This window comes from Glycine soja, chromosome 19 (genome assembly GCF_004193775.1).
Source record: "Glycine soja cultivar W05 chromosome 19, ASM419377v2, whole genome shotgun sequence".
In the NCBI taxonomy this organism is placed as follows: Eukaryota; Viridiplantae; Streptophyta; class Magnoliopsida; order Fabales; family Fabaceae; genus Glycine; species Glycine soja.
In genome coordinates this window covers 45,030,414-45,055,447 of record NC_041020.1, presented here as the reverse complement: position 1 = coordinate 45,055,447, position 25,034 = coordinate 45,030,414, and the positions used below count along the sequence as shown (strand labels likewise).

Below are 25,034 nucleotides of genomic sequence, written 5' to 3'. Positions count from 1 at the left end.
ATTTTGTGGTCCCTATATCATTTTTTTTGGTATCCGTGTTATATCATTCATAAAGAATTTATGTAGAAATTTTATTCCAATGTAAAAAATCATAAGAAACTACAATAAATTTAAATGTTAAAGTTTTTTATATAAAAAATTATCCTTATCAATCAAAGAATTCACTTTGTTGCATCATTATACTTTAATGCAAAAAAACTCACAAGGAACGTTTGTTAACCTGAGAAATCATGAAAGAAGCTCCCTGTGATGGCTCAGGCCCATGATATCAAGCCCAATTGCGGATTTCCAATTTAAATTATTGGTTCTGTTTATGTGCAGGTTTTTTTTTGCATCTTCAAAATTGATTAGGATCAACACAACCTGCACAAATATGATAATAGAGGTGTTAGATAGGTAATTTTCCGTCTCTCTCACTGTCCACCCTAAACACGCGGTCTCAACTATTCTTTTGTCGAGGGATGAATTATAAATAGCCATATCAAATTATGAATGCATTCCTTAGACAATAAACTAAAAAAGTTAGAACATACTTGTTTTAATTTAATTTAAAAATTACCATATTTATAATTCTCTCGATAAAGCAATGCATGCATACATTACATACATACTAGCAGATAAACTCAGTAAAGGATAGAATATGGATAATTAAATGGGTACTCGTCGATAATTTAAGCTATTATGACAAAAAATTCAAATAATTTAGTATCATTTTCTGGTCAAATCTATACAAATATATTCACAAATATTTTTTAATGCATATTTTATAGAAAAATTGTATATCTTAAAAAAGAAAAGATAAAAATGTAATTTTTAAATCTCTCAAGCTAAAGGAGACTGAAAAAAAAGTTTAGTCATAAATTTTTTATAATAAAAATTAAAAATAAAATAAAGTGTAATTTGTATTTGTTTTTTTGCTAATAATTTTTTTAACAAAACTAACGAAACTTTAATAAAAAATTAAAATATAGGGTAAAGTATTATATACTTGAAACTGTTAAAGAAATGGGGCGTATGGGAGAAAAGGATATTGTAATACTTGCATCTCTTAGAGGAGAAGATAATTTAGTCTCAATTTTAACGTAAAATAAACATGTACGGGAATTTGAAACATGACTAAGGTTTTTTTTTCTTAATTATTAAATTATTTGTTGTTAGGAAAGGTAATTGTTAAAAAAAATAGATAAAATGAAAAGTTTTTTTATGATATTTGACAATAATAAATATATTTTTTAAGTATAGCATAACAAAGGTGGTAATAATTGATTAAATTTTATTGGCAAGGTGAGACATAAGTGAACAATAATTTGGATTCTTTAAGCATATAACAAAGGTTGTATTTTTATTATGTGAACAAAGCAATACTCGTGGGATAAAAAATATCTTTAACTAGTATTTTACTTTTTTGGAAGATTAGTCTTGGTAGCTTGTTGTAAAAGTGTCAAAATAAGTCTAATCTGATGGGTCATCAAATGGATTGGGTTTGGCTGTGAAAAAAGTCAAGTCTAAACCCATTTTAGCTTAGCGTGGTTCAATTTAATTTTTTGTTGATTCAAAGTGGGCTAACTTGTGTGATCTGAGTTGACTCATGAATTAATTATTTTTTTTTTTTTTTTGTAATTAATAGAATTATAAATGATAAATTTAATATTAGATGTGTGGTTAATTTTATTTTAAGGTTAATAATCTATGCATATTAAGTTTTATTGATACATTTAGTACTTGCTTATTGTTATAATTGATATACTTTATTTTATTTCTATCTGTATGTATTATAATGCTATTTTATGGTGCAAATGAAAAGCTATATTGTTTTATTTCAGCTTATGGTGATTAAAAAGTATTTTATTAACTTGTCATTTAAAAAATAATTTATTTTGATGATCTTTAATTTTTACATTTTAAAAATATGAGTGTTCCGTGGGCCAACCTGTTTGGTACGCGGACATAAAACGTGGTTAATGCCCCAACCTGAACCATTCAGGCTAGCTCGAATTAATAGCTATAGATTTTGGTTGTCGAAATATTTGCTTTCAAGAAGAAGAAAAAAGCTAATTGAATTATATGACGTCCAATTAAATAATTAAATCGTAAATAAAGTCATAGAATAAATTGATTAATAAGCTTTCTTTATGGTTTAGTTAATGATTTATTAATGATTCGCGCGAAAACTCCTTGAAAACTTACAAGAAAGCACTGTGCTTGAAGGAAATTACAACGACGATAGCAACATGTTTTGCTTGCATAGGGGCAGCGCTTTACTTTTCCTAGTTTATAATTTGGAACTATGGGACGTCGAGGACATAAAACGTACGTGGTTAATGCCTTAATGGTTTTGCAGTCAAAAGTCATTTTTTTATTTTATTTTATATACCAGTCAAATATCATTCTTTGTCCAGTAGAACATGTCAATATATAGTACATCAAATGTTAACTAATATTCTTTAAGACATTAATTAAAGAATTAAAAATATTATTTTATTGAAATATATAATAATGTAATGTGAACAATTATTTTTGTTTTTTTTTATTATTTTTATATCAAAAAGTTTTATCTTTTAATTTTTTAACCAATATCACAAGAATAAGAATATAAGTGAACGCGTGTAACTTATAATTCCTTTCAACCCAATTTAATCCAATTATATTTTTTTGGATTGTGTTGGATAATTGGATTTATATTATTGAACTCAATTAAAATTTGATTAAGTAATATATTTTGAGTTCTGAATCCAATTAAACACAACTTAACCCGAATATACAGGAAACATATATATAAGAAAAATATTAATATTATGTTTTATGAATAATGTGAATGGTTAAACTGGTTACTTGTTTTATGTTTTATCATTATGAATGATTACCTAATCAGGTTAATGGTTTATCCTACGAATACAAACAGTGTTTTATGAATACTGTGAATATATATTTTATTGCACACATTGTTACGGCTAAATGCCAATGTTCCAGCAATATATTATGTTTGACTTTCTCTCTTGAACCTTATTTTGAAGAGTAGTGATAAAACAAATTTTAAAAATATTGGTTTTGAAAATATCTTTTATTGTTTTTTGAGTTTAAGGTATTTTTTCTTTTCTTTTCAAGATCTAAAGATGTGATATTTTTTTTAATAACTCAACTTAATGATCCAACTTGGGTTAAAAGGAAAAAAAAACAATTTAAATAAGACACACGTCCTTTACAGATAAGTTTACAATCTATCAACAATATATTGTAATTTTTCAATATATTTTTCTATTATTCTTTAATTTGTGGAATATATGTTAATATATACTATATAAATGAGACATATTGGCTTCAAATAAAACACCACTAGGATCATTATTTTCACAAAGTATCACTATTTACAGGAAGGAATAGAGGAGAAACTTGTAAGCCACACAAAATCACTATCAACTGCTTCATCGTTATCATTCTTATGCCAGGTCCAGCGTGCATGAGATACGTTAAATACTTCTAACGTACCATGTCCAAAGCTAGCCTCCCTGAATATTGATATCGTTGGCTTGGGATCCATGTACCTGTCGACACAAAACATAGAAAATTAATTATATATAGTTAAGATTGTGAATTAATTATTATGCAAAACTAATACACAACATCATTTTGTAGAAATTCTAAGTGCTCGTCAAAATTAAGCTTGCTCGATTGAAAGAAAAAAAAATGACAAATGTTAATTACTTAGTAGCAAGGCCTTCACGATTTCCCCCATCTCCGATTGTGATGTACATCGGAGCACAATTGTTAGCCTTGTCTTTATAAACACGTGTCTGACAAAACAAGCAAAAAGGAAAGTAAGACATTAAATTATTAGTAAATCTTAAATTGCATGATCAAACTCAAAGCAAGAAATAGTAATAATATAATATTACACTCGGTCTTTATTATAATAAGAAACAAATTTTAGCTTATTTAACACTAAAACTTGTTTCTTAAAAAAAAAATACCAGAGGTAGTAATTAATACTTACAAAACGCTCATAGGCATGAACATGCCCTGCAAAAACAACATCAACGCGGGCTTGATAGAGCAAATCTTCCATGGCAACCTTCATGTTAATGGATTCAGGCTCACCTTGATGAGCAGTGTTAGAGTTGTACCACGGGGCGTGAATCAATACTACAATCCAAGGAGTTGTTCTCTTGTTTACCGTTTGCAAGTCATTTTGAAGCCATTTGTATTGTGGAGAAGAAGGGTCAAAGTCAGTGTAGGAGCCAAGCATGATGACATGAACACCAGCCACATCGAAAGAATAATAAAGATTAGAGTTTGATCCACTTTCTTGGAATGGCATGAGCCACCTAGCATTGTAGGCTGTGAATGGTGTTTTGTGAAGCAATGGAATCGTCTCGACCTCGTGGTTGCCTTGGGTGACCATCCAAGGACGTTGGCTAGCTAATGGTTCAACTAATCGACCAAAGGAGTCCCATAGATCTTGGTTGAAGTCTGCGTAGGATAGATCACCAGGCAATAACAACATGTCGTAGTTTGACTTCTTCACATGCTCCAAAGTTGACTTGGTCCAATCTGTTTGTCCAAGATCTCCTGTGTGTATTAATTAAAAACATAAGTTGCATGGTGAAATAGTAGAAAATACTCCATGTAACATTTTTCATTAATTAAGTTTGTATCATTATCAAATTAGTTTGATTTACATTAATTTCAACTAATAAAAAAAATTTGGAGAATGTGTTGTCATCGCTCCTCAAATTACACATTCTTACAACTTATTACATATTTCTCATCGAGAAAGTTTACTTGTATTTTATGCCAAGATACACAAGTTAAAGTGATAAAGAATAAACTAATATGCTAGTATTCTACGTTTCTATTTAATAATAATATAAAATCACATGTTGATTATGTTATAATCATTAACTAATTATTCACAAGAATTAGACTGCAAAAAATGAACATGGTTGTAGCTTTGTAGGGTTTAATTAGATATTGAGCACTTACCAACTATTGCAAATTTGATTGGAAGTTGGGAGGGTGGAGTCTTAAAGTTGTATGTTTGGGAAGAAGGTGGGTCACCCAAACGGTAGTAGTAGACAGTGTTGGGGTTGAGGGGACCAATTACGACGTTGTGAATTTCACCAGACTCGTAGACCAGATAACGATACGAAGAGGTAGTTCCTGTGGCAGAGACTGTATTACCTGAAGGAGATGGAGCGTACATAACCTTTGCAGGAGTTGGGCTGTCTGTGATCCATGATATCCTCATCTTGTTTTGGCCCACTTGAGATATGTGTACCTTAGGCCCATCCATTGTCAACATTAGGCCCCATAAACTTTTTCCCCAAATGGAAAAAAATCAAGAACATGAAAAATTATCAAAGGAACATGACAAATTCATATTGATATGAGTGCTAAGGTGTTCAGTTCAAATTAGAGGTATGAATTTTAGTCCGTGAAAAAATATAGACTTTAATATGTTTTTATTCCTTCAAATGTTTTGTTAAGTTCTTCAAATTTGAAAAATGTTTATTTTAATCCTTCTCAGCAACTGGGATTAGTGTGTCAAAAAAGATATATTGAATGTGCAATTTGTGAAGGCTTATTATTTGGATTCTAATTTTTTTAGATTTTGGATTCTTTTTAGGAAAAAAACAAAATAACAATTGAAAAACTAATAAGTATTAGTGTTTCACATCACTAATCATTTTAGAGAAATAACTGTCGCGCAACTACTTTAGAATGGAATGGTTAAGTTGCACGATAGACTGCCCATGTCAAAAACTTTCTTTGGAACAAAACCAAATCCAAAGCGGATGTTTTGTTCTGCGTTAAAAGCTGAGAACGTTCGTCTTCTCTCTCAATCCCTGTTAGTGTTTAATTTTCAACCAAACAACCATATTGGTTTCGTACCAAAATAAGCGAATACTTTTCATTTTGGTAATCCAACAGGTTGTCTTGTTGACCTAACTATTAACCAAAACGTAAGGAGAGCCACTGAGAAAATAATTTTCGATTCAGAATGTTTTTTGGATAAAACTTACACACAATCATTTTCGGATGAGAAATCTGAACCTTAAACATGTTAATCAATAGTAGGATGTTTCTAATGAACGCTTCTCGATTATTCAGGAGGTGGAGTTTCAGGAAAATTAAATGCACCATTAATGTGAATTTAAAATCAAACAATTTTATTTAAGTCATGCACGAATTTCAACCAACTTAAATTAAACGAATAAAAAAACATGAGGGCCACGACGCTTGCAAGTCACAACTCAACAGTGCGCTTTTGTCATTTTGCAGCAATGAATAATTGATGCAGAAAATTAAATGTTAAATTTGTGAAGATGTAGTTGTAGTACCTGTTGAGGCGAGTGGGAATCCTGATCTGCATGTGGAACAAAGAGTGTTTTACGAGGTGGTGGTCGAACGTAACCATAAACAGCATCGAGTTCGAAGATTCCGATGATTAGCAAAAGCATGAATCCTGGCACACGCATTCGCATCCCCATTGTTTTCAAATTTCGGTGCTAATAATGTTGTAGCAACGACGAACGAAGGAGAAAGAGGAGGTGGCACACTATATTTAAACTTATTACGTGATTTGAATATTCTACCTCCACCGGTAATGAACTTCTTTATGTCTAGAGTTCTTTATATAGCGTTCACACTTCACAGTTTGTACAGTGAACCAATCCATGGATGAATGAATGTCATAACTTGAACGTGGACGTGTCTTGGAACTCCACCTGTGCATAGGATACTCTTGGGGCAGAGATGCTGCTAATTAATTAATTGATATATGCGAGTCACACTCTCTCTATACTCTTCTTTTAACATTTTCTTTCAAATTTATTAGAAATTATTATTTTTTGATAGGTCTTGATTTTTCTCCTCATTTTTGGTAAGTTTTTTCAATAAATTCTAACCCACATAGAGAATCTTTGAGTTTGAGGGAGAGATGACTGCTATTACTCTAAAAAATTAATTTTTAAAAAATTAATTATCTTTTTTCACTTATATTTTTAATAATATTAATGGTAAATAACAAAATTTATAAATGAATTAGAGATGATAAAAGGTTAATTTTATAAAATTAATATTTTCTTTTATTTATTCATTGTTGTTTTCTGGTATATATAAAATAACTTTGGGTGATAATTATTTTGGGATGGAGGGCTAAAACAAACATTTACTAAATTTGATACATTATTGAGCATTCTTTTTCCATTAGGTATCTAATTATACATGAACTATTTGTTATTAGAAATTAAGGTAAAATGTTTAAAATATATCTATAAAATGAACTTTTTTCTTAATTTATAACAAAACAAATAGTAATAGGTTTCATTTTAATACTAAAATAAACATGTACTAAATTTGAAACATTGACTTTTTTTTTCTTGAGGTATCTAATTAATTATATAAATTATTTTCTCTTACAAAAAGGTAAGAGTTTAAAATAATATCTATAATATAAAACTTTTTTTAATGATATTTGATAATAATAAATTATTTTACTTGTAAAATAATAAAGGTGGTACTCCGATCATGATTATTAGCAAAAAAAAATGACACTGATTAAAAAAATTATTAAAAAAACTCATGAACAGTATTTTAAAAATAATCTCATCAAATATAATTTATTAAATATAATAAATTAGTTGAGATTTATTTATATTTAAGGCTAAAATAAATGGATCTTTTGTTGTTTATATTCTGAGAGAGTATTAACTAATTGTTTTTAACTGCTCCCAATTAAATAATTAAAGTGTAAATAAAATCCTAAAACAAATTGACCATTATGCTTTCTTAAATGATTTAATTAATGATTCGCACGAAAACTTAATGAAAACTTACAAGAAAGTATTCTGGGAGAAAGAAATTTTATCTCAAATAACGATGAAAGTGATATGATTTGCTTCCATTAGAGCTGTGATTTATTTTTCCTTTGTCTTGGGGAAGAGTATAAAATTTGTAATTTGAATTACGGGGCGTCGACGACATGCAAAGGTTGAGTGCTACACTGCTACTAGTAAATCGTGGATAATGGTGATGCATGCAGTCAAAAGTCAAAACAAATTGTTTGTCCTCAAATTGGAACAAATTAATAGCTTGATTTGCTTCTTAATTTGTCGCTTTACATCTAATTAACGTCAATGCTTCTTTGTTGATTGTATTTGGTAGACGAATGTACTTTATATTTTAGACAATTGAAATAGAAAAATCAATTATTACTGCGCTTTCAGCCAGATTATTTCGTATTAATAATATCATCAGAAAAAAATCAATAGAAAGATTGATACAGGAATATTTATTTATCTTATTTGATTTATTTTTTTAGTTTTATTCATAAATTAATATGAATTTATTTTCATTTTTATTGTATTATATATAAACAATAAAAATGAAAATTGTAATTTTTTTTTCTTAAAGAACAAAATATATGTTATGTTTAATATCTTTAATTTAGTCTGTATTTATATTCATTCAATCCTATATTTAAGTAATTTTTTCTCAGTAAAATTGTTTAAGCCCAACGCTTTCTTAAATCCAATTGTGAATATTATGCTAGTATTTTGTCTGATTATTTTCTAAACTTGTTTTTTATATCAAGAAAACAAATTTTTTTATTACAATAAAGTACAAATGTAACAGATAACATTGTAAGAATATTATAAATAAAACAAAAGTTGATACTGTTTGATGTTTTCTATATTAAAAGAGATAAGACTTTTAAAATTGAAAAAAAAATTACAAACAAATATTTTAATTGAGACCCATCATACTTATTTTAAGATATTTATCTGATTAGTCAAATTTAAATTGGAAATAAATTAAAGTAATAGTATTATTAACCCCTAGCTACTCATAATTTTATCACTTTTTATAAATGTTAATTAGTAATGAAAGTGTGTCAGAAAATATATCGTTAGCAATTCTTAATGCACTCTTTAAATACGTTATTATAGACTAAAAAAATATTTGAAATTATAAAATTATGTGACTTTTATTCCTAGTTTAATCTTTACACTCATAATTTTATAGTTTTTTTAAAAATTAATCAATAATAAAAGGATATGTTAAAAAGTGTATTACGTACTAATTATATTTGATGTATGCCACTTCATATATATATATATATATATATGTCCTTTTTTCCAACGTGGCACGGCTTGTTTCAATTCAATAGCAACTTTTTTTTTATGGAAGCATATTCTGAAGATATTCTGAAAATGAATTACTTGTCGGCAACAATAAACTAAGTTTGAAAATCCAGAAATGAGAAGTCGTTGTTCGTATGATTAATGTCTAACATGTGTAGTACTAAAATACGCTAACCGAAAAAGATATAACGTAACATGCCTTAGAGGAGTAGCCAATAAGCAACTCAAATTTTGCATTCCTTATATAGTACTTACTAGTCTTACTAAGCTTTTCAACAAACAGCACAATAAATAGATAAAATGAGGTAAGTAATTAAAGTCCCTTTCCCCGCTTTCTATTTCTACTAAAATGCCTAGCTAGGATTCTTGAACCGTCCAATGGTGCTCCTCCCCTGCGTGAATGACTTGGTTACCTATAATAACACACCTGCTACTGTTATCCCCCAACTGATACTTCCAACCTTCATCTAAATTTTTTGTAATAGTTTAAGAAGGTTATATTATATATATATATATGTCCTTTTTTTTAATGTGCAAACACGATTCCATAATGTATAATGACAATGAAAAATCATTCATAGACACTTAAATGTTACTTGATACTTAGAGGAAGAGAAAGAAGTATATATATGATGGATAATATAATATAATAAATATTAGTAGGGTTTGATATATATATATATATATATATATATATATATATATATATATATATATATTTGGTTGAATAAAGTGTTTGATATATAAAATGTGTGTTTTATTACTCAATGAATGAGAATGTTGGAAGCATGCGTGCGTGTACAAATTGTGAAGGCTGAGAGAAACAGAACTAAAGCAAAAAGGAGGAGGATAGAGGATTCCGTGTGTTCGTTGCTGCAAGATAACACAATTCAACGAATTTTAATTCCCACAAATCTAAATCAAAGCCATCGCACTACCCTGATGCACCCTCTCCCAAATTATTTTTTAAATGTATTCCATCTCATTCTGTGTACCTTCCACAACCCCACTATATAACAGACCCTCCATATTCAAAATGGTGCCTTTCACTCCCAGCAACAAATTGCAACAATCAACAAGTAGTCCAACCCGAATAAACATGATGGGAAAATGTAGTAAGTCCCTTATGGCGTTCCCAATCCTCCTCCTACGCACCCTATGCTTCCTTTTGTTCTCACAACCCCTCCTTTCTCAGGAGAACAATTTTGTTCGTCAGCCAGCTGCTCAACTCATCATCACTCCCCACCATCGCTCCCATTCAGACCCCCAACAGGTTGGTTCACCATAAAATTAATTCCACCCATATATATCACTTTATATGTACATGAGTACGTGTTTGGAATTATTTGCATATATATAGGTACACATTTCTTTGGTGGGCCAAGAGAAGATGAGGGTGTCGTGGATAACCGAAGACAAGCACGCAGAATCTGTGGTGGAGTACGGAACAAAGGCAGGGGAATATAGCGCAAAAGCAACGGGGGTGTACACCTCGTACCAATATTTTTTCTATAACTCCGGCAAGATTCACAACGTTGTAATTGGGCCATTGCAGCCTGGTTCGACTTACTTCTACAGGTGCGGAGGGTCAGGTCCTGAGTTTTCCTTCAAGACACCACCACCCAGGTGTCCCATTGAATTTGTCATCGTTGGTACGTTAGTTAGTTGTTGTTGGGATTTCTTTTGCTTCACGATTTGGTTTGATGCTGTCTGGTTTCGCATAAACTACTATTACGGTTTCGTGCTTTGGTTTCCTTGTTTGTTCTTTTTTGTATGCCCCCTCGTAACTGGTGGTGTTAAATTAGTTAGATTAGATGAGTTAAGATCAGTTAGTTACAGTGAGTGAGTTGATGAGTTCTTCAAGCCAACGCAACGATACCGTGGGGCAGGATAAGGTAGCTTTTAAGGATTAAATATCGCCTAAAAGTATACACCACTTGTTTGGCCGTTGCCAAACTTGCCTAAAAAAAATCAATAGGCAATCATTACTCCATAATTTTTTTTAGAATAACTCTAAATCTTCATGCATAACTCTAGGATTATTAATCTCCTCACGTATTAAATGAATAAAATATTAAATAGAATCTAATATTAGGACGATTTGTAATAGAATTTTAAAAGGATATAACAATACTTTTTTTTATTGAAAAATGACAAACCTACTACACATGCGGAAGTGAAGGCAAAAATAAAGCAAAGTGCACTGTGATATTTGAACCTGTAGACTCTTGCATCTTACCGCAGTTTTATTCACTAAGGTGTCTTAGCCCTTAAAAACAGAAAACTAAGGCGTCTTAAATTAGCTAGGGGCACTTCTTTATTATTTCCCCTTTTACTTCGGCTATGTTTTTTATTCTTCCTTTTTTTTCTTTTAATTTTATGGAAATTGTGGAGAAGAGCTCAGTTTTATTTTCTTCTTTTCTTTTCCTTCTCCTTTACTATGGAGCTCTCACTTCTATTTAAATATATAAAAGCAGAAAATTAAGCTTGGGCCTTGCATGAAAATATACAGAAGACACTTCCGACATATAAGGCCCATGCTATTCGCACCTCGTTAACTTGCATTGATTTTTAGTGTAAAAATTGTTGAGATGGACTACGTAATTGAATCCAAAATTTAAATTACCTTAATATGTTGGTTTGCATAAAATAAAATGGAATTATTAGATTCCATTTTCTCTTCATTTTCGTTGTTTCTTTTTATGACTATGATAGTTAATTAAGAGTTTGGCGTGGCTTAACCTGCCGAGGCATCATTACAAACTTTAATCCTTTAAGATTAATATTCGAGGAGAGATTTCAGCATGTTTAAAACTCTTCACCTCTCTAAACTTTTTTCAATTCTCTTTCTGGGTGCACGTCTACACCCAAGACAAGAGATGTGGATCAATCATGTTATATATTTTGGTGTGCAGGTGACTTGGGACAAACAGAATGGACTGCATCAACCTTAAAACACATTGATAGCAGCGACTATGATGTGTTCTTGTTACCAGGAGACCTATCCTATGCCGATTCCCAACAACCTTTGTGGGACTCTTTTGGTCGTTTGGTGGAGCCATATGCTAGTAAAAGGCCATGGATGGTTACCGAAGGCAACCACGAGATTGAGATTTTCCCTATTATCTACCCACAAGGCTTCCAAGCCTACAACGCTCGCTGGCCCATGCCCTTCCAACAAAGTGGTTCCACCTCAAACCTCTATTACTCCTTCGAGGTTGCCGGCACCCACGTCATCATGCTAGGTTCCTACACTGATTTTGACTCCCAATCACTTCAGTACACGTGGCTTCAATCTGACCTCGCCAACATTGATAGGGTCAAGACACCTTGGGTGATTGTGTTGCTGCATGCACCTTGGTATAATACTAATGAGGCACACCAAGGTGAAGGTGAATCCATGAGACAAGCCATGGAGGAGTTGCTTTATGAGGCACGCGTTGACTTGGTTTTTGCTGGCCATGTTCATGCATATGAACGCTTCGTATGTCACACCTTTTCAGTATTTTATACAACTTACCATCGGTTCTATTTATAAGAAACAAGTAATAGTCTAGTTTCTTATAAATAGAATCAGAAGTAGTCTTAATTAGCAGTCAACTTTTTTTTTATTATTAACTAAATTGAGTTCGTTGCAGACTCGAATTTACGACAATAAGGCTGATTCGTGTGGACCAATGTACGTGACAATTGGTGACGGAGGAAACAGGGAAGGTCTTGCGTTAATGTGAGATATACTATTTATTAATTTTTATGTTCAATGTTAAATGTTAACCAATATTTTTAATTTATAATATATTTTCAAAGATTTTTTTTATTCTTTCTTGGGGGGTCTTGACAGATTAATATCATTATTGCATATTGATTGTTGAGAATAGGTTTAAGAACCCTTCAAGCCCGCTCTCATTGTATCGAGAGCCAAGCTTTGGACATGGAAGGTTGCGAATACTAAATGAAACACATGCACATTGGTCATGGCACCGAAACAATGATGCTGATGCGGTTGTAGCTGATGGTGTTTGGATAGAGAGTTTAAGCAGCTCGAAAGCATGCTCGAAGACACCATACCAACAATATGCTGCTAACGAAGAGCTATAAAATTCTTATTGGAGAGGTAATTATCCTAACAAGAAAGAGAAGATCATTAAGTACTTGCAAGTATCTTCAGTTAGGATGAGGAGTGAAACACATTATAACGTGTGCTAGCATCTCATCTCACTCGGTCTCTTTGATATGATATCTGAGTTCAAAAAAAGAGTTTTACTGTCTTTAAATTCAATGCACTTCAGTTCTTGATTCGAATCTTTGTCAAATTATAAGGCCCATGATTTTACAAAAGTCCTCTGTAACCAAAATTATTTAGATCCAAATAAGAATCCAGATTGAGAATAATGTTATCTATTAATGTTACCGTAAAAAATAGCAGGACCCTTCACCAATTTGATGTGAATATATATGAACATGCTTCCATTTGATGTTAGATTAAAATTCAGATCAAAATAAATGGAAAACATGATTCTCTTAATTTCATTTTCTTTGTAACTCAGTTTTCTTTGACAATACATTTGTACGTTTATTTTTACTAAAAAAATTCCATCGTTACCTTGAAGAAGAAATTTGGTAAGATTAGAAAAATAGGTCACAATGGAATATGTGGCATATGTGACAAGGACAAACTTGTCGGGCAAGCAAAGAAAAATCTAGAGAGAAATTCAAATGAGTTTTCTCGTCAATAAATTCTTCCATTTTCAAAAGTTACGTTGTAAATTATTTTTTAATCACAAATATTAGTTATTAATTTTTGTTAAAATATTAATGAAGAGATATAAACTCATAATATCTTCCTTCTCTTTTATTTCTTTAACATGAAACTAATCTTATAACTTATTTACAGTTAAGTTTTCTATTAAACATGAAATAAATGAGACTATAAATAAAAAAGAAAAATATAGACACAAAATAGATGCGCATAACCTTTTATGAACACAGTTGTGTGTGTGTGGCAATATAATAATAATCCAGCATGTTGTTTCAGGTCATTCTCATTGTATGCACTAATAATTTTTAAGTTCACAGTAGAAGCATCACCCTTGGGTCGTTGTATCACATGACAGGACTTGAAGGAATACTGGAATAGACGGGCAATTAAATTTAAAAGAAAGCGGTGGGTGGGTTCATGGCCCAAAAGAAAAAAACTATGATTCTATGGCCCAAAAGAAAAAAATTATAACTTCCCGAACCGAAAAATAAAAAAATAAGACAGGCAGAATGTAACAACAGTTTAACGCTGGTGTATGAGAGTCGTTATTCCATTAAAATAAATAATATTGTTTATTTTTAAGGTGACTAGAGAGAAGGGAAACGCGTGTAAGAATAATTGCTTCTACCAAGAACGGTTCATATAAAAAAGTGAAGATCTAATATATTTTTTGATTTATTTCAGTTGAGAATTGAGATAGATAATGGGGGGTGATCAGTGTAAATTTGGAGATTTAATTTGGTCAGAGAAAACCACGCATATATTCTAACACCAATCGTTACATTTTCTGGGTATATCAATTATCACATATTTTAAAATACTTTAATTTTTTTATTTAATTCTATTTTTAATCCTTCTATTAAATTTGATGTAACATTTTAATATCTCAATTTTGTACTAAACAATTCCTTTAATTTCTTGATTAAAAACATGTTATGTTGACAATTTTCTGTTCAATTAAATCACTGATAAAAAATAATAACACCACGTTTTACATACATAATACATCATTTTATAATTAGTATAGATAAAAAACATCAAAATATACAAGTTAGAACCGATTAACACAACAACAAACATGCTCTATAGCTATAAAGAGTAGATTGCGTTTAACATTCGCTCCCGAAACTAGATGACAATCGTTAAAGTCCAACTACTAGTATGTTCGGTTTTACATATGAAAATGTAATTTTCTATATCTCGAATATAATTTTAAGGAAGCAAGAAACTACTAGTAATGAATATACAGTAGCTTTCATATCCCAAATGTCATTTTTCCATTCACAAAAGCTAATACCTCAACTGGGAGACCCCAATTGGGCCTTGAGTTCATCCACTCTCACACCTTTTGGGTCCCACGGAAGAAACAGTGCACAGCGGCCACAGCCTTCCTTCCAGAATAGTTTTGATTTATCCCCACACATTTATAATGAGCCAATGTATAATGTGATCACAACTTCCCACTATCGGATTTAGAAATTATATTCGAGGCGTCTACTTGATTTTTTACCTATATTCATTTTTCAACCAAAAATCCAAACAACAACAAAAAGAAAGAGATAAAGAGAGAACGACAGGATACAATGCCGACGATAATTTCCCTTTCTGGCAAACGCGCCACCCACTAGAAAAATAGAAATGCCGTAGAAAAATAATCAAACTAAACTTTTTTACATTTCATTTCAATTCTAAACCCCTCAATTTCCGAACGTGGGTGGACCTAACATTTTTCCACTTTTAATGCACAAACACAAACCAAAGCCACCAAAATATGACTTATTCAACCCTTCCCAATGTCGTCATAATAATAGATTTTTTTTTTTTTACACGCTCGAAATCGGTTCGTATCAACGGTCCACGACGAACGGTCCTGATCAACTCACCCTAATCGCTTCGATCATCCAACGGCGCAGATTAAATCCTCCGTAGCTTCTCGCCTTTGATCACGGGATTCGCCCGTGCTATCTCCTCTCTCCCCACCGCCTTGAAATCGAAGCCACACGCGTGTTTCTCGGGGTACCTGTGGCTCCCACAAAACGTTGTTCCGCACCTGCACTTGAACCCTGTCAACCCCACGCGCTTCCTACACGCGCCGCACCGGTTCGCCTGAACCGGTGCGGCTATATCCGGCGAAATCAGCACCGGTGGTTGAGGGAGGGATTCAACCGGCGCCGAAGGGGATTCCACGGAGGAGGCAACGACGGCGGTTGCGGTGACGGTGGCGGAGGAAGATCCTGAAAGAGCGGTTTCGATTGTGGATTTGGTTTTGGCTTGTTCTTCTTCCTTCAAACGGATGTCTCTGTAGCATTTGGAACAGAGATTCATGGTGGCGGGGCTACCAAAGAAACCGCAGTTGTTGGAGCAGAGTCTGTGACCTTCGGGAGCTTGGCATCGGTGTTCTTCGGCCATGTCTGGATCTGTGTGTGTGTGTGTGTGAGAGAGAGAGAGAGGGAGAGAGAGAGAGAGAATATCTATAACAGCGTGAGGTTGTTGATGATGAATATTTCAAGCAGTTTGGATGATTCCTTCAAAATAATTCGAGGAATAATTGAAAAGCTGATGAATCTCTCGCGTTAGGCTTTTTGGAATTATCACGTATAAATAGAAGAAGAAAAAAAATCACAGATTGGAAATTCAACAACGGCGTGCCGAAAATAGGGGAATTTTGTTTCTACGACGAAATTGCTACAATATTTTTTTCCATAAAAAAAAAACGAAAAAAATAAAGGGGTATTGGGATGAGGGGAGAAGGAGAAAGAGTTAGTACCTGATTTATAATAAGGAGTGGTTGTGGGTTTGGGAAGAAGATAAGAACGAGAGTGGAAAGAGGAAAGAATCTTAACGGAGAATGATTAACAGAGTTGGAACTCGGAAAGGATATAAGGAAAAAAAAAAAAGAGAGAGAGAGAGAGAGAGAGAGAGAGAGAGAGACGAAGCCACCGTGAAAAGAGACAAATGAGTATTAATCATTTTCAACTGGTCATTCTTAAGAGGATAATTAATTAATGGGATGGAAAGTTATGTCGAGACTTGGGAGGAGAAAATTATGCATTATTGTTAATTAGGTTAGTGATTAATTGTTTTGGCGTTAACGTCAGATGGAAAAAGAGACAGGCTGGCTTTGACGGCAGTGGTGTGGTGGAGAAGAAGGCAGTGGCACATAAAGTTCAACGCACCTAAGAGAAATACTTAAAAAATAAGTGATTATTGAATAATACATCATTTTTTTGGGGTCTTTCAAGGAGAAAAATATGGTCAGTTATATTTAATTAAGGATAAAAGTTCTCAATTAATTAGATAACCAATTAGAAAATGAATAATAGAAAATTTTTATTAAAAATTAGTAAAGTACTAATTTTTAATCAGTGCTAGTTGGCATTTAGTTTAAATTAATTCTCAATTAAATTTAATTAATTAATATTTCTCATCAAACTAAACTGAACGGAAGTGGAAATGCATGAACTGAAGGGAAAAAAAAAAAATCTCTGAACGCAGTGGTAAATAAAAAACACGGTAGAAATAGAAAAGGAGAGGGAGCCAAAGCATGTTTGGTGAGAAGGCGTGGCACCTAGTTAGACTTAGACCCACCCTGATAATTAATTATAATTAAATAATACAAAAGAGAATAAGCTTATTTTATATCTTAACCAACATGCCAAATTCGTTTTTCATTTTTCAACATGTTATAATTTGTGATGCACCCACACGCGCGACCTTTCAATTTGTCAAACAACGATAAGAAAACCCTCTGCTGCTAGTTCTCGTTACATCATTCTGCCGGTCTCATTTGATGTTATTTATACAGTGAAACCATGGGATGTAATAATAAATTAGACTAATTAATTAATCTTCAGTAAATAAATACTCTGAATTAATATTATAAATATTAAAAGAAAAAGTTAAGTGAATAATTTTGTCTCTGAAAGTGTTCTTCTCCGGATGAAAGATAATGAATATTGACTTCATCTGATTTTTCGTAATGAAAAAAAAAAACTGCATGATTTTCTTGATAAAATTCATAAATAACTTATTTTTTATAAGATATCGACGTTGCTAATTTTCTATAACTAAACTCTGAAGTATGATATACATCAATACTCCAATGTATTTCTTTTTTCTTCCAAGTGAGAAGAATAGGCACGTTTTCAATTTTTTTTCCTTTTAAATTCACAGTGTATGTTTCTGTGTGAACCTTAACAATCACTTGGTCTAATTTTACATACTCATTGTTTCGAGCGAATATGTTTTTTTTTATGACGATTTCAAGTTAGTCCCTAAATTGAAAGAAAATAAAAAAAGAAAACTAAAAAAGTCCTTGAAAGAAACTTCCAACAGGCAGGCATTCACATTCATCTTTGAATGGATATAGTTAAATAATGTTGTTAACTTTGATAATACAGTGCGTTAACTGACACATCTCACTCACCTTTGTTAAAAGAGAAAGAAAAATAAGAAGGAAGAAGAGAAGGAAAAAATCTTATTCAGTTAAAAAAAAACATGTGAGATCTTAATCATAAGCTTTCTCCGGTTTCTATTATAAGTAAAAAATTAATTAATAGAAGAAAATTCATACTCAAGAAAAGAAGAGGACAAAAGAGGTTGAGTTTTAATTATATTTTTTTGTGAAAGGCAGAGGAAAATGCCCAAAACTGAAAATTGCGTGAAAACCCAGTAGATATTACATCAGCATTGGCAGCAAGAGAAATAAAATGAGGAACTCTATCAAATATTCTTAATTGTCTCTATTTAGGGATAAATCATCATATAATTAGACAACACATCCGTAACTTGTTCCCTTCTCGCAATGTATGATTCCACTTCAAAGAACCTCCCTGCAAGGCATAGTCCTTAATATCTTGGATCATACTAAAACAAGGATGGTAGGAAGGACATTCACTGTTTAGTAAGATATAGAAACCCGAGAATCAGATTCACAAAAATCCAAGCAACTGAACAAGATCCTCGACTCCAAGCAATTTTAATTCCAAGCAAAATTGCCCAAAGCTCAATAATTTTATTTTAGTCCCTTGAATTGAAGAAAGAAAAATAGATAAAGAAGAAAAAGATACATCTTAATAATTTTATTTTAGTCCCTTGCTTATGTAAATGCCACATGGACAAACACTTAGGACATTATTTGGTCCAAAATTCAGCATAAGGCTAAAGCAGCAGAGGGCATCAAAGAGCTGTTGTTTGATCTTCTGTCTTATCTTCAACCCTAGCATAAGGAGCAGCTAGCTAGCTGTTATTTTATGGACAATATGGACAAGGAGGAACCATATAAAATATGGGAATCTCTAGAGCTTCCAACTCATATGTCTATTTCTGATACCACTCAGTACTTATTGGAATGGAAGCAAGCTAGAGAAGATATTGCTCAGAATTCAAATCAAGCTCAACATCAAGCTAATCACAGTTGGACACCTCCTGAAACAGGTTCGCTCAAACACAATATTGATGTTGCAATTTTTTGAAATCAGCTTTGCTTTGGTTTTGGCATGTGCATACGTGATGATCATGGGAGATTAATAAAGGCAAGAACTCAGTGGAATTATCGAGTACCTCATCTGAAAGAAGCAGAAGAGTGGGCATTATTACAAGGTCTTTGGGTTCAAGAACCGGGTTATCATAGTATTATCATTGAAGTTGATTGTAAGTCACTGGTGGATGGTTTAATGGGTTGTAATAACAAAAAATACAGATCTGCAAATCATTTTTTCTAAGTGTAGTGAGGTTTTATACAATGTTTCAAATTCATTGGTGACTTTTATAAGAAAGCAAGTCAACAATGTTACTTACACGTTAGCTAGAACATCACTATCTTTTATTAGCATCCATAACCTTTTATCATATTTCAAGTTATGTGTTATTTTGAATTAAATAAATAGATATTTTTTTGTAAAAAAAAAAAAAAGAATTGTGTGAATGTCATTGTGCCACCAAGGGACTAACAAATTACATGAGTTACTTTCAAGAATTTTTTTTTAAAAAAAATTCTTTCATTTTAGGGACTAACCAGAAATGACCATGCACTTTTAGTCTTTAGTCTTTTAGGGACTAAGTTGACCATTTAGTTGATTAAATATGTACGAGAGAAGTATTATTCGTTTTAAAATAATATATCTGCTTATATAATAACATAATAAAAAAGTTAATAATTAAGATAATAAATATTTCAAATTTGATTGATGTAATTTGTCTGTACTGTACTACTGTACGAAATTTTATATTTAAACCAAAATCTTACTATTCATTAAGCGAAATACTTTAAATAGCTTATTATATATACCAATTTATTTTTAATAAATAAGTTTATATTTTAATCAAATTAAATATGCCTTTCGTATATATTTATTATTCGTATTATAAAAAATATTTTTTTTTCATATGATGCAAGTTTTCATTTTTGTGATTTAGATATTTACCCTTATTAATTATTTTTTTATGTGTATAATGATTCCACTGAAATTCAAACTTGTGAGTTGTGACCTTGTGTTTATACTCCAACTCTTATCGTTAGGTTGATCCTACTTGATTAATTAATTTTTAATATTTTTTCATAAAAAATGTCTACTAAATTAATATAAACAATTACCTTTCTATTAAAATATTAATGTAATTTTATGCAAGTTTTTTTTTATTTTTGAGTGACATAAACATTTACTTTTATGATTTAAATAAATTTTCCATTATAACGTTATGTAACGTTATATTCATAATTTAAATATTAATATACCTCCATCCAAAAAATTTATGTTCATTTAATTTTATATTCATGTTTTGTGTATATTAATATGATTTTGAACATTAATTTCATTTTATAATTTTTTAATTGTACACGATTCATAGCAGTTGGCTTGATTCCTATTGAGATTACCTAGAAATTATGAATTTTCGGATTATTTTTAAAAGTATTCTTACATAATTGTCTCTCTTGATTCACCAAAAAACATAAATGTCTCTCTTTATAGATTATAATATTCTTACATAAATGTCTCTCTTTATAGATTCTAATATTAACGGATAAAAAAACCTTAAATATATTTTTTATTCTTTGAGTTTGAGATCTATATTTTTTAGTCTATCAAATTAAATTTTTTATTTTTTTATTCCTTAAATTCATAAAATTCTTTTTTAAATCTCTTTTTGATTGATTTTTGATAGTTTAAATACACAATCTCAATCTGTCATTTTTTTTACCACGAAACGGATTAAAAAGAATATTTTTGAAGAGTTTGAGGACTAAAATTCCAAGTTTTAATTCAAGAGACTAAAAAAAGAAAGAATTTCAAATTTAAAGGATTAAAAAAATATTTAAGAAAAAAAATCTAACATTACGAGGAAATGACATTGTTGGCTTTGCCATATGCAAGGCAGGAATATCCGGGGACATAAAAATTACAAGACAAAGTAGGTTCGTCAAATGTTTAATCTCTTCCTCTGTTTATTTATTTTTCATTCAAAAAAAATTGTTTTACAGGTTACGACAACCTACTTACTCAGGTGCATAGGTAGATCAAGTTACTTGGATTTCAAGAATGTCAACTTATCCTAATACGAAATTGATAAGTACATGTGTTTTTTCCTTGTAATTCGTTAGCGGCATCCAAGTAAATACAAAGAAAAAGGGCAGAGTGAGATTGTGAAAACATCATAGTTGTAGAGAAGAGTAAGCTATATATTATTAAGATCAATAATGATACACAATTTTACTCGCTTCATATATTCAAGAATATGTTATTCTCTCGTCTCATACAAATCGTTGTCTATAAAAAAAAATATCAAAATAATTGTTATTATAGTTTTTAATATAACATTAATTATTTGTTCCTATTTATATTTTTTTATAATATTAATCATATGAGTTATAAAAAAAAATAAAGTAATGTTAAAAAAAATAATTTCAAAAAATTATTATTATTAATCTATTTTTTAATTTTTTTATCTGCTTAAAATAATTTATGATCATAATTGTATAATAGGAAGGAGGAAGTACACAACTTTGCATATTAGACATATGTAGCCAACAATCATGCACAACAGTAGACATGTCTTTTATAGTTTTGAAGTTCACTTTTTTTTTTATCATTCGCGTGTAATTTTTTTTTTTTATTTTTTGCTTTTTTAATGTGGGAATGTTTTTCAAATTGTAAAACGTATTATGACTTCTCATTATAACATCTATTACGATTTATTATTATTTTTTTAATTGAAGTCATACAATTATTTATGATTTCAATATAAATTTTTTTATTTATGATTTTAATGTCGTTAATTTTTTTTAAATTTTACGACTTTAAAGTTATAATTTTTTTTAATGTTTTAGGATTTTTATTTACTTGTATTTTTTTGTTTTGTTTTCATTTTTAAAAAATTGTAATTAAATTTTATTTATTTAATTATTAATTAAATATTTTTAATTTTACTTGTCATTAGTTTTATTTAATATCTTGTATATGATTTTATTTAATATGTTATATATTTATTATTTTAAATACTTTATATAATTTTTTAATAATGTGTTATCTAAAATATTTTGTATATCTAAAATTTAGATAATTTTTTATATTTTAATATTTTATATATTTAACATAATCATAGTAAATATGCATACAAATAAGTTGACGATTAATATAATTTTTGTTTTTTTATGTTTTTTAAAGTTTTTTTTAATATCTTGTGTATGTTTTTTATATGATTTTATTTAATATGTTATATATTTTTTAAACATTTCTTATTTTAAATATTTTATACAATTTTTTAATAATGTTTTATCTAAAATATTTTGTATATTTAAAATTTAGATAATTTTATATATTTTAATATTTTGTATATTTAATATAATCATATTAAATATGCATAGAAATAGACGACTAATATAATTTAGTAAATATGAATAATTCATTGTTCGTCTTAAAACCTTTCAAAATTAAATAATTGATGCTTTAATGAGTAAAACTATGAGCAACTACAAATAAGAAAAATATGTCATGTACGTGCACATGTTGAGAGTAGTTATGATTGATTAAGAAGATGGATGCAAAACGTGTCATTGCTTAACTTCTAGACATGCTACATATGCCTACATGTGTTTCATAGGCATGTTAATATATAATTCTCAAACTAATTATTCTCACTTAAAGGAATTCTAGATTGATAGAGGATCTTAAAAAAAAATTGATGGTGAGATAGGTGATAATAATGATAATGGCGATAATGATAATAACATGGCTTATAAGAGTGAAAAATAATTTAAAAATAATTGGATGTAAGATAAAGATAAATTATAATGAGTACATAATGTGTCACATATAGGAGTAGAAAGAATAAATTAATCAATTAATTTTTCAACTTAATTATTGACTCTATATTGGATAAATTCGTTGTAACCAAATATCTATTAGGTTAATTCTTTCTAAACATAAAATTGTGAGTTAAAAATTTCTTTCTATTTTGTATTGATAAATTATTTTTTGAGTAATATTTTGTGTATGTTTTTATATCATTTTACATATATTTTTTGGTAGAACTCACATTTGGAACTAAGTTTGTATTGTTAAAATATAACCGCTCGATTGAGTGAAAGAGTTAAAAATTATATAACTTCATGAAAATTGAAAACTCTACACTTATAAATACAGTTGTGGTAAGTATAACATCCTTGAATGTTGATTTCTCAATGATTTTTACACTATTCTTGTTGATCAGAATCTTCCCCCGGTTATAATTCTTCATAAGTAGTCCTTTTTGAGACATTAAAAATCAGTTTTGTCAGCTCTTAGGATCAATAATTGCTCTCACAAATCAACACAAGACTTCTCATTATGCTTTATCCTCACTCACATTTTTCGAAAAACTTCTTAGAAAGTTACTCATTCCATAATTACTCTAAGCTAAACATGCTTAAATACAAAGATTTTAAGTAATGGACTACCAAAAAGTATATACATATGATTGGTATAGGTGATATCAATTAATTTTTTAAGTCATCATCAATTATAGAGTCTCATACTTGCACAACCTTTAGATTTCTCTCTTTTTGATGCGATTCGTCAAGGTGTTACAATAAGCAACACGACCACAATAAGATGATAATAGTCTTCGAGAAAACAACGTCAACGATCTGACAACACCGGTGATAAGTAAATTCACCATGAACATGATTAATTCATGAGGGTCGTAGTCAACCATGAAAGGTGTAGTCAATCCACAACTCCAAAAACTTAAGCATCATTTCCGACCACGACTGTGGTAAATTTTATCATGATCATATAGTGTATCTTTTCAAAGTGATATCTTTAGAAATTACAATGGAACTAAAATTGAAGAAAAATTTATACTAATGAATTATAATCTCTGATCACTTTTATCGTCACCCAATTTTTTTTTTGTATTAATTTATCTATTTTCTTTCAAAAATCAAAACTATTAAAATATTTAAATCCTTTTTTAATCATTTGACTAACTGAAAATACAATTAAATTAACCATTTGTGTTTGATATTCAAATTTTCTAGTCCACTCTCACTATGAGGTTTTCAAGCCTTACATATCATGTAGCATTTGATGTTTTTCTTGTAATATTTTATTTTAAATTTTACGTTTTGAATATTTGGAGGAAGCATCCGAGTATAGAGAAAGGCCACTTGAATAGGACCGGGCATCCAGCTGTTTCTGGTGTACATGTATGTGGCAATTTTTAATTTATAAAAAAAAACTTAAAAATATTCTTAACAATATACAAAATTGCATCAGGAAGATCACACATTGATCACCTGTGACTTTTACAAATAGAGTTTAATTTTAATATATTATTAATATAAACTAATTATAAATATAATATTTAAAGTAATTATTATAAAATTTCATATTTTTAATCATGCAATAATTTATAATTAGATAAAAAAAATCATAAAACTAATAAGATACTCTAATTATTTTTTTTATAAATACATATCTTGACACGAATTTGTATATCTAAAATCAGTGTGATTTTTCTTTTGGAAGTAACCTAGTGATTTTATTATATTATATGTAATATAAACGTGGCATGAGAAGCCTATTAATATATCCGTCATTTTAAAATTATTTGTTTCCAATTTCGTAACACGGAACGGATCAAACATTGGCTGT

At 30.0% G+C, this 25,034-nt stretch overlaps 3 protein-coding genes across 3 annotated transcripts; 1 reads left to right on the top strand and 2 right to left on the bottom strand.

Annotated features, from left to right (window-relative positions):
* Positions 1–3,312: 3,312 nt before the first annotated feature.
* On the bottom strand, positions 3,313–6,620 carry LOC114399292 (probable purple acid phosphatase 20). The gene is made up of 5 exons (XM_028361456.1): positions 6,339–6,620; positions 4,981–5,275; positions 3,992–4,566; positions 3,703–3,791; positions 3,313–3,542 (listed from the first exon to the last, which is right to left on the bottom strand). Exons 1-5 carry the CDS (start codon positions 6,486–6,488, stop codon positions 3,362–3,364), a joined length of 1,290 nt encoding a protein of 429 aa, XP_028217257.1. The 5' UTR covers positions 6,489–6,620; the 3' UTR covers positions 3,313–3,361.
* Positions 6,621–9,909: 3,289 nt separating this feature from the next.
* On the top strand, positions 9,910–13,535 carry LOC114399263 (purple acid phosphatase 22-like). Its single transcript, XM_028361414.1, has 5 exons — positions 9,910–10,416; positions 10,504–10,795; positions 12,059–12,627; positions 12,782–12,870; positions 13,022–13,535. Exons 1-5 carry the CDS (start codon positions 10,114–10,116, stop codon positions 13,239–13,241), a joined length of 1,473 nt encoding a protein of 490 aa, XP_028217215.1. The 5' UTR covers positions 9,910–10,113; the 3' UTR covers positions 13,242–13,535.
* Positions 13,536–15,400: 1,865 nt separating this feature from the next.
* Positions 15,401–16,759, bottom strand: LOC114400137 (zinc finger A20 and AN1 domain-containing stress-associated protein 4-like). The gene has a single exon (XM_028362437.1). It carries the CDS (start codon positions 16,309–16,311, stop codon positions 15,817–15,819), a length of 495 nt encoding a protein of 164 aa, XP_028218238.1. The 5' UTR covers positions 16,312–16,759; the 3' UTR covers positions 15,401–15,816.
* Between the last annotated feature and the right edge of the window lie 8,275 nt (positions 16,760–25,034).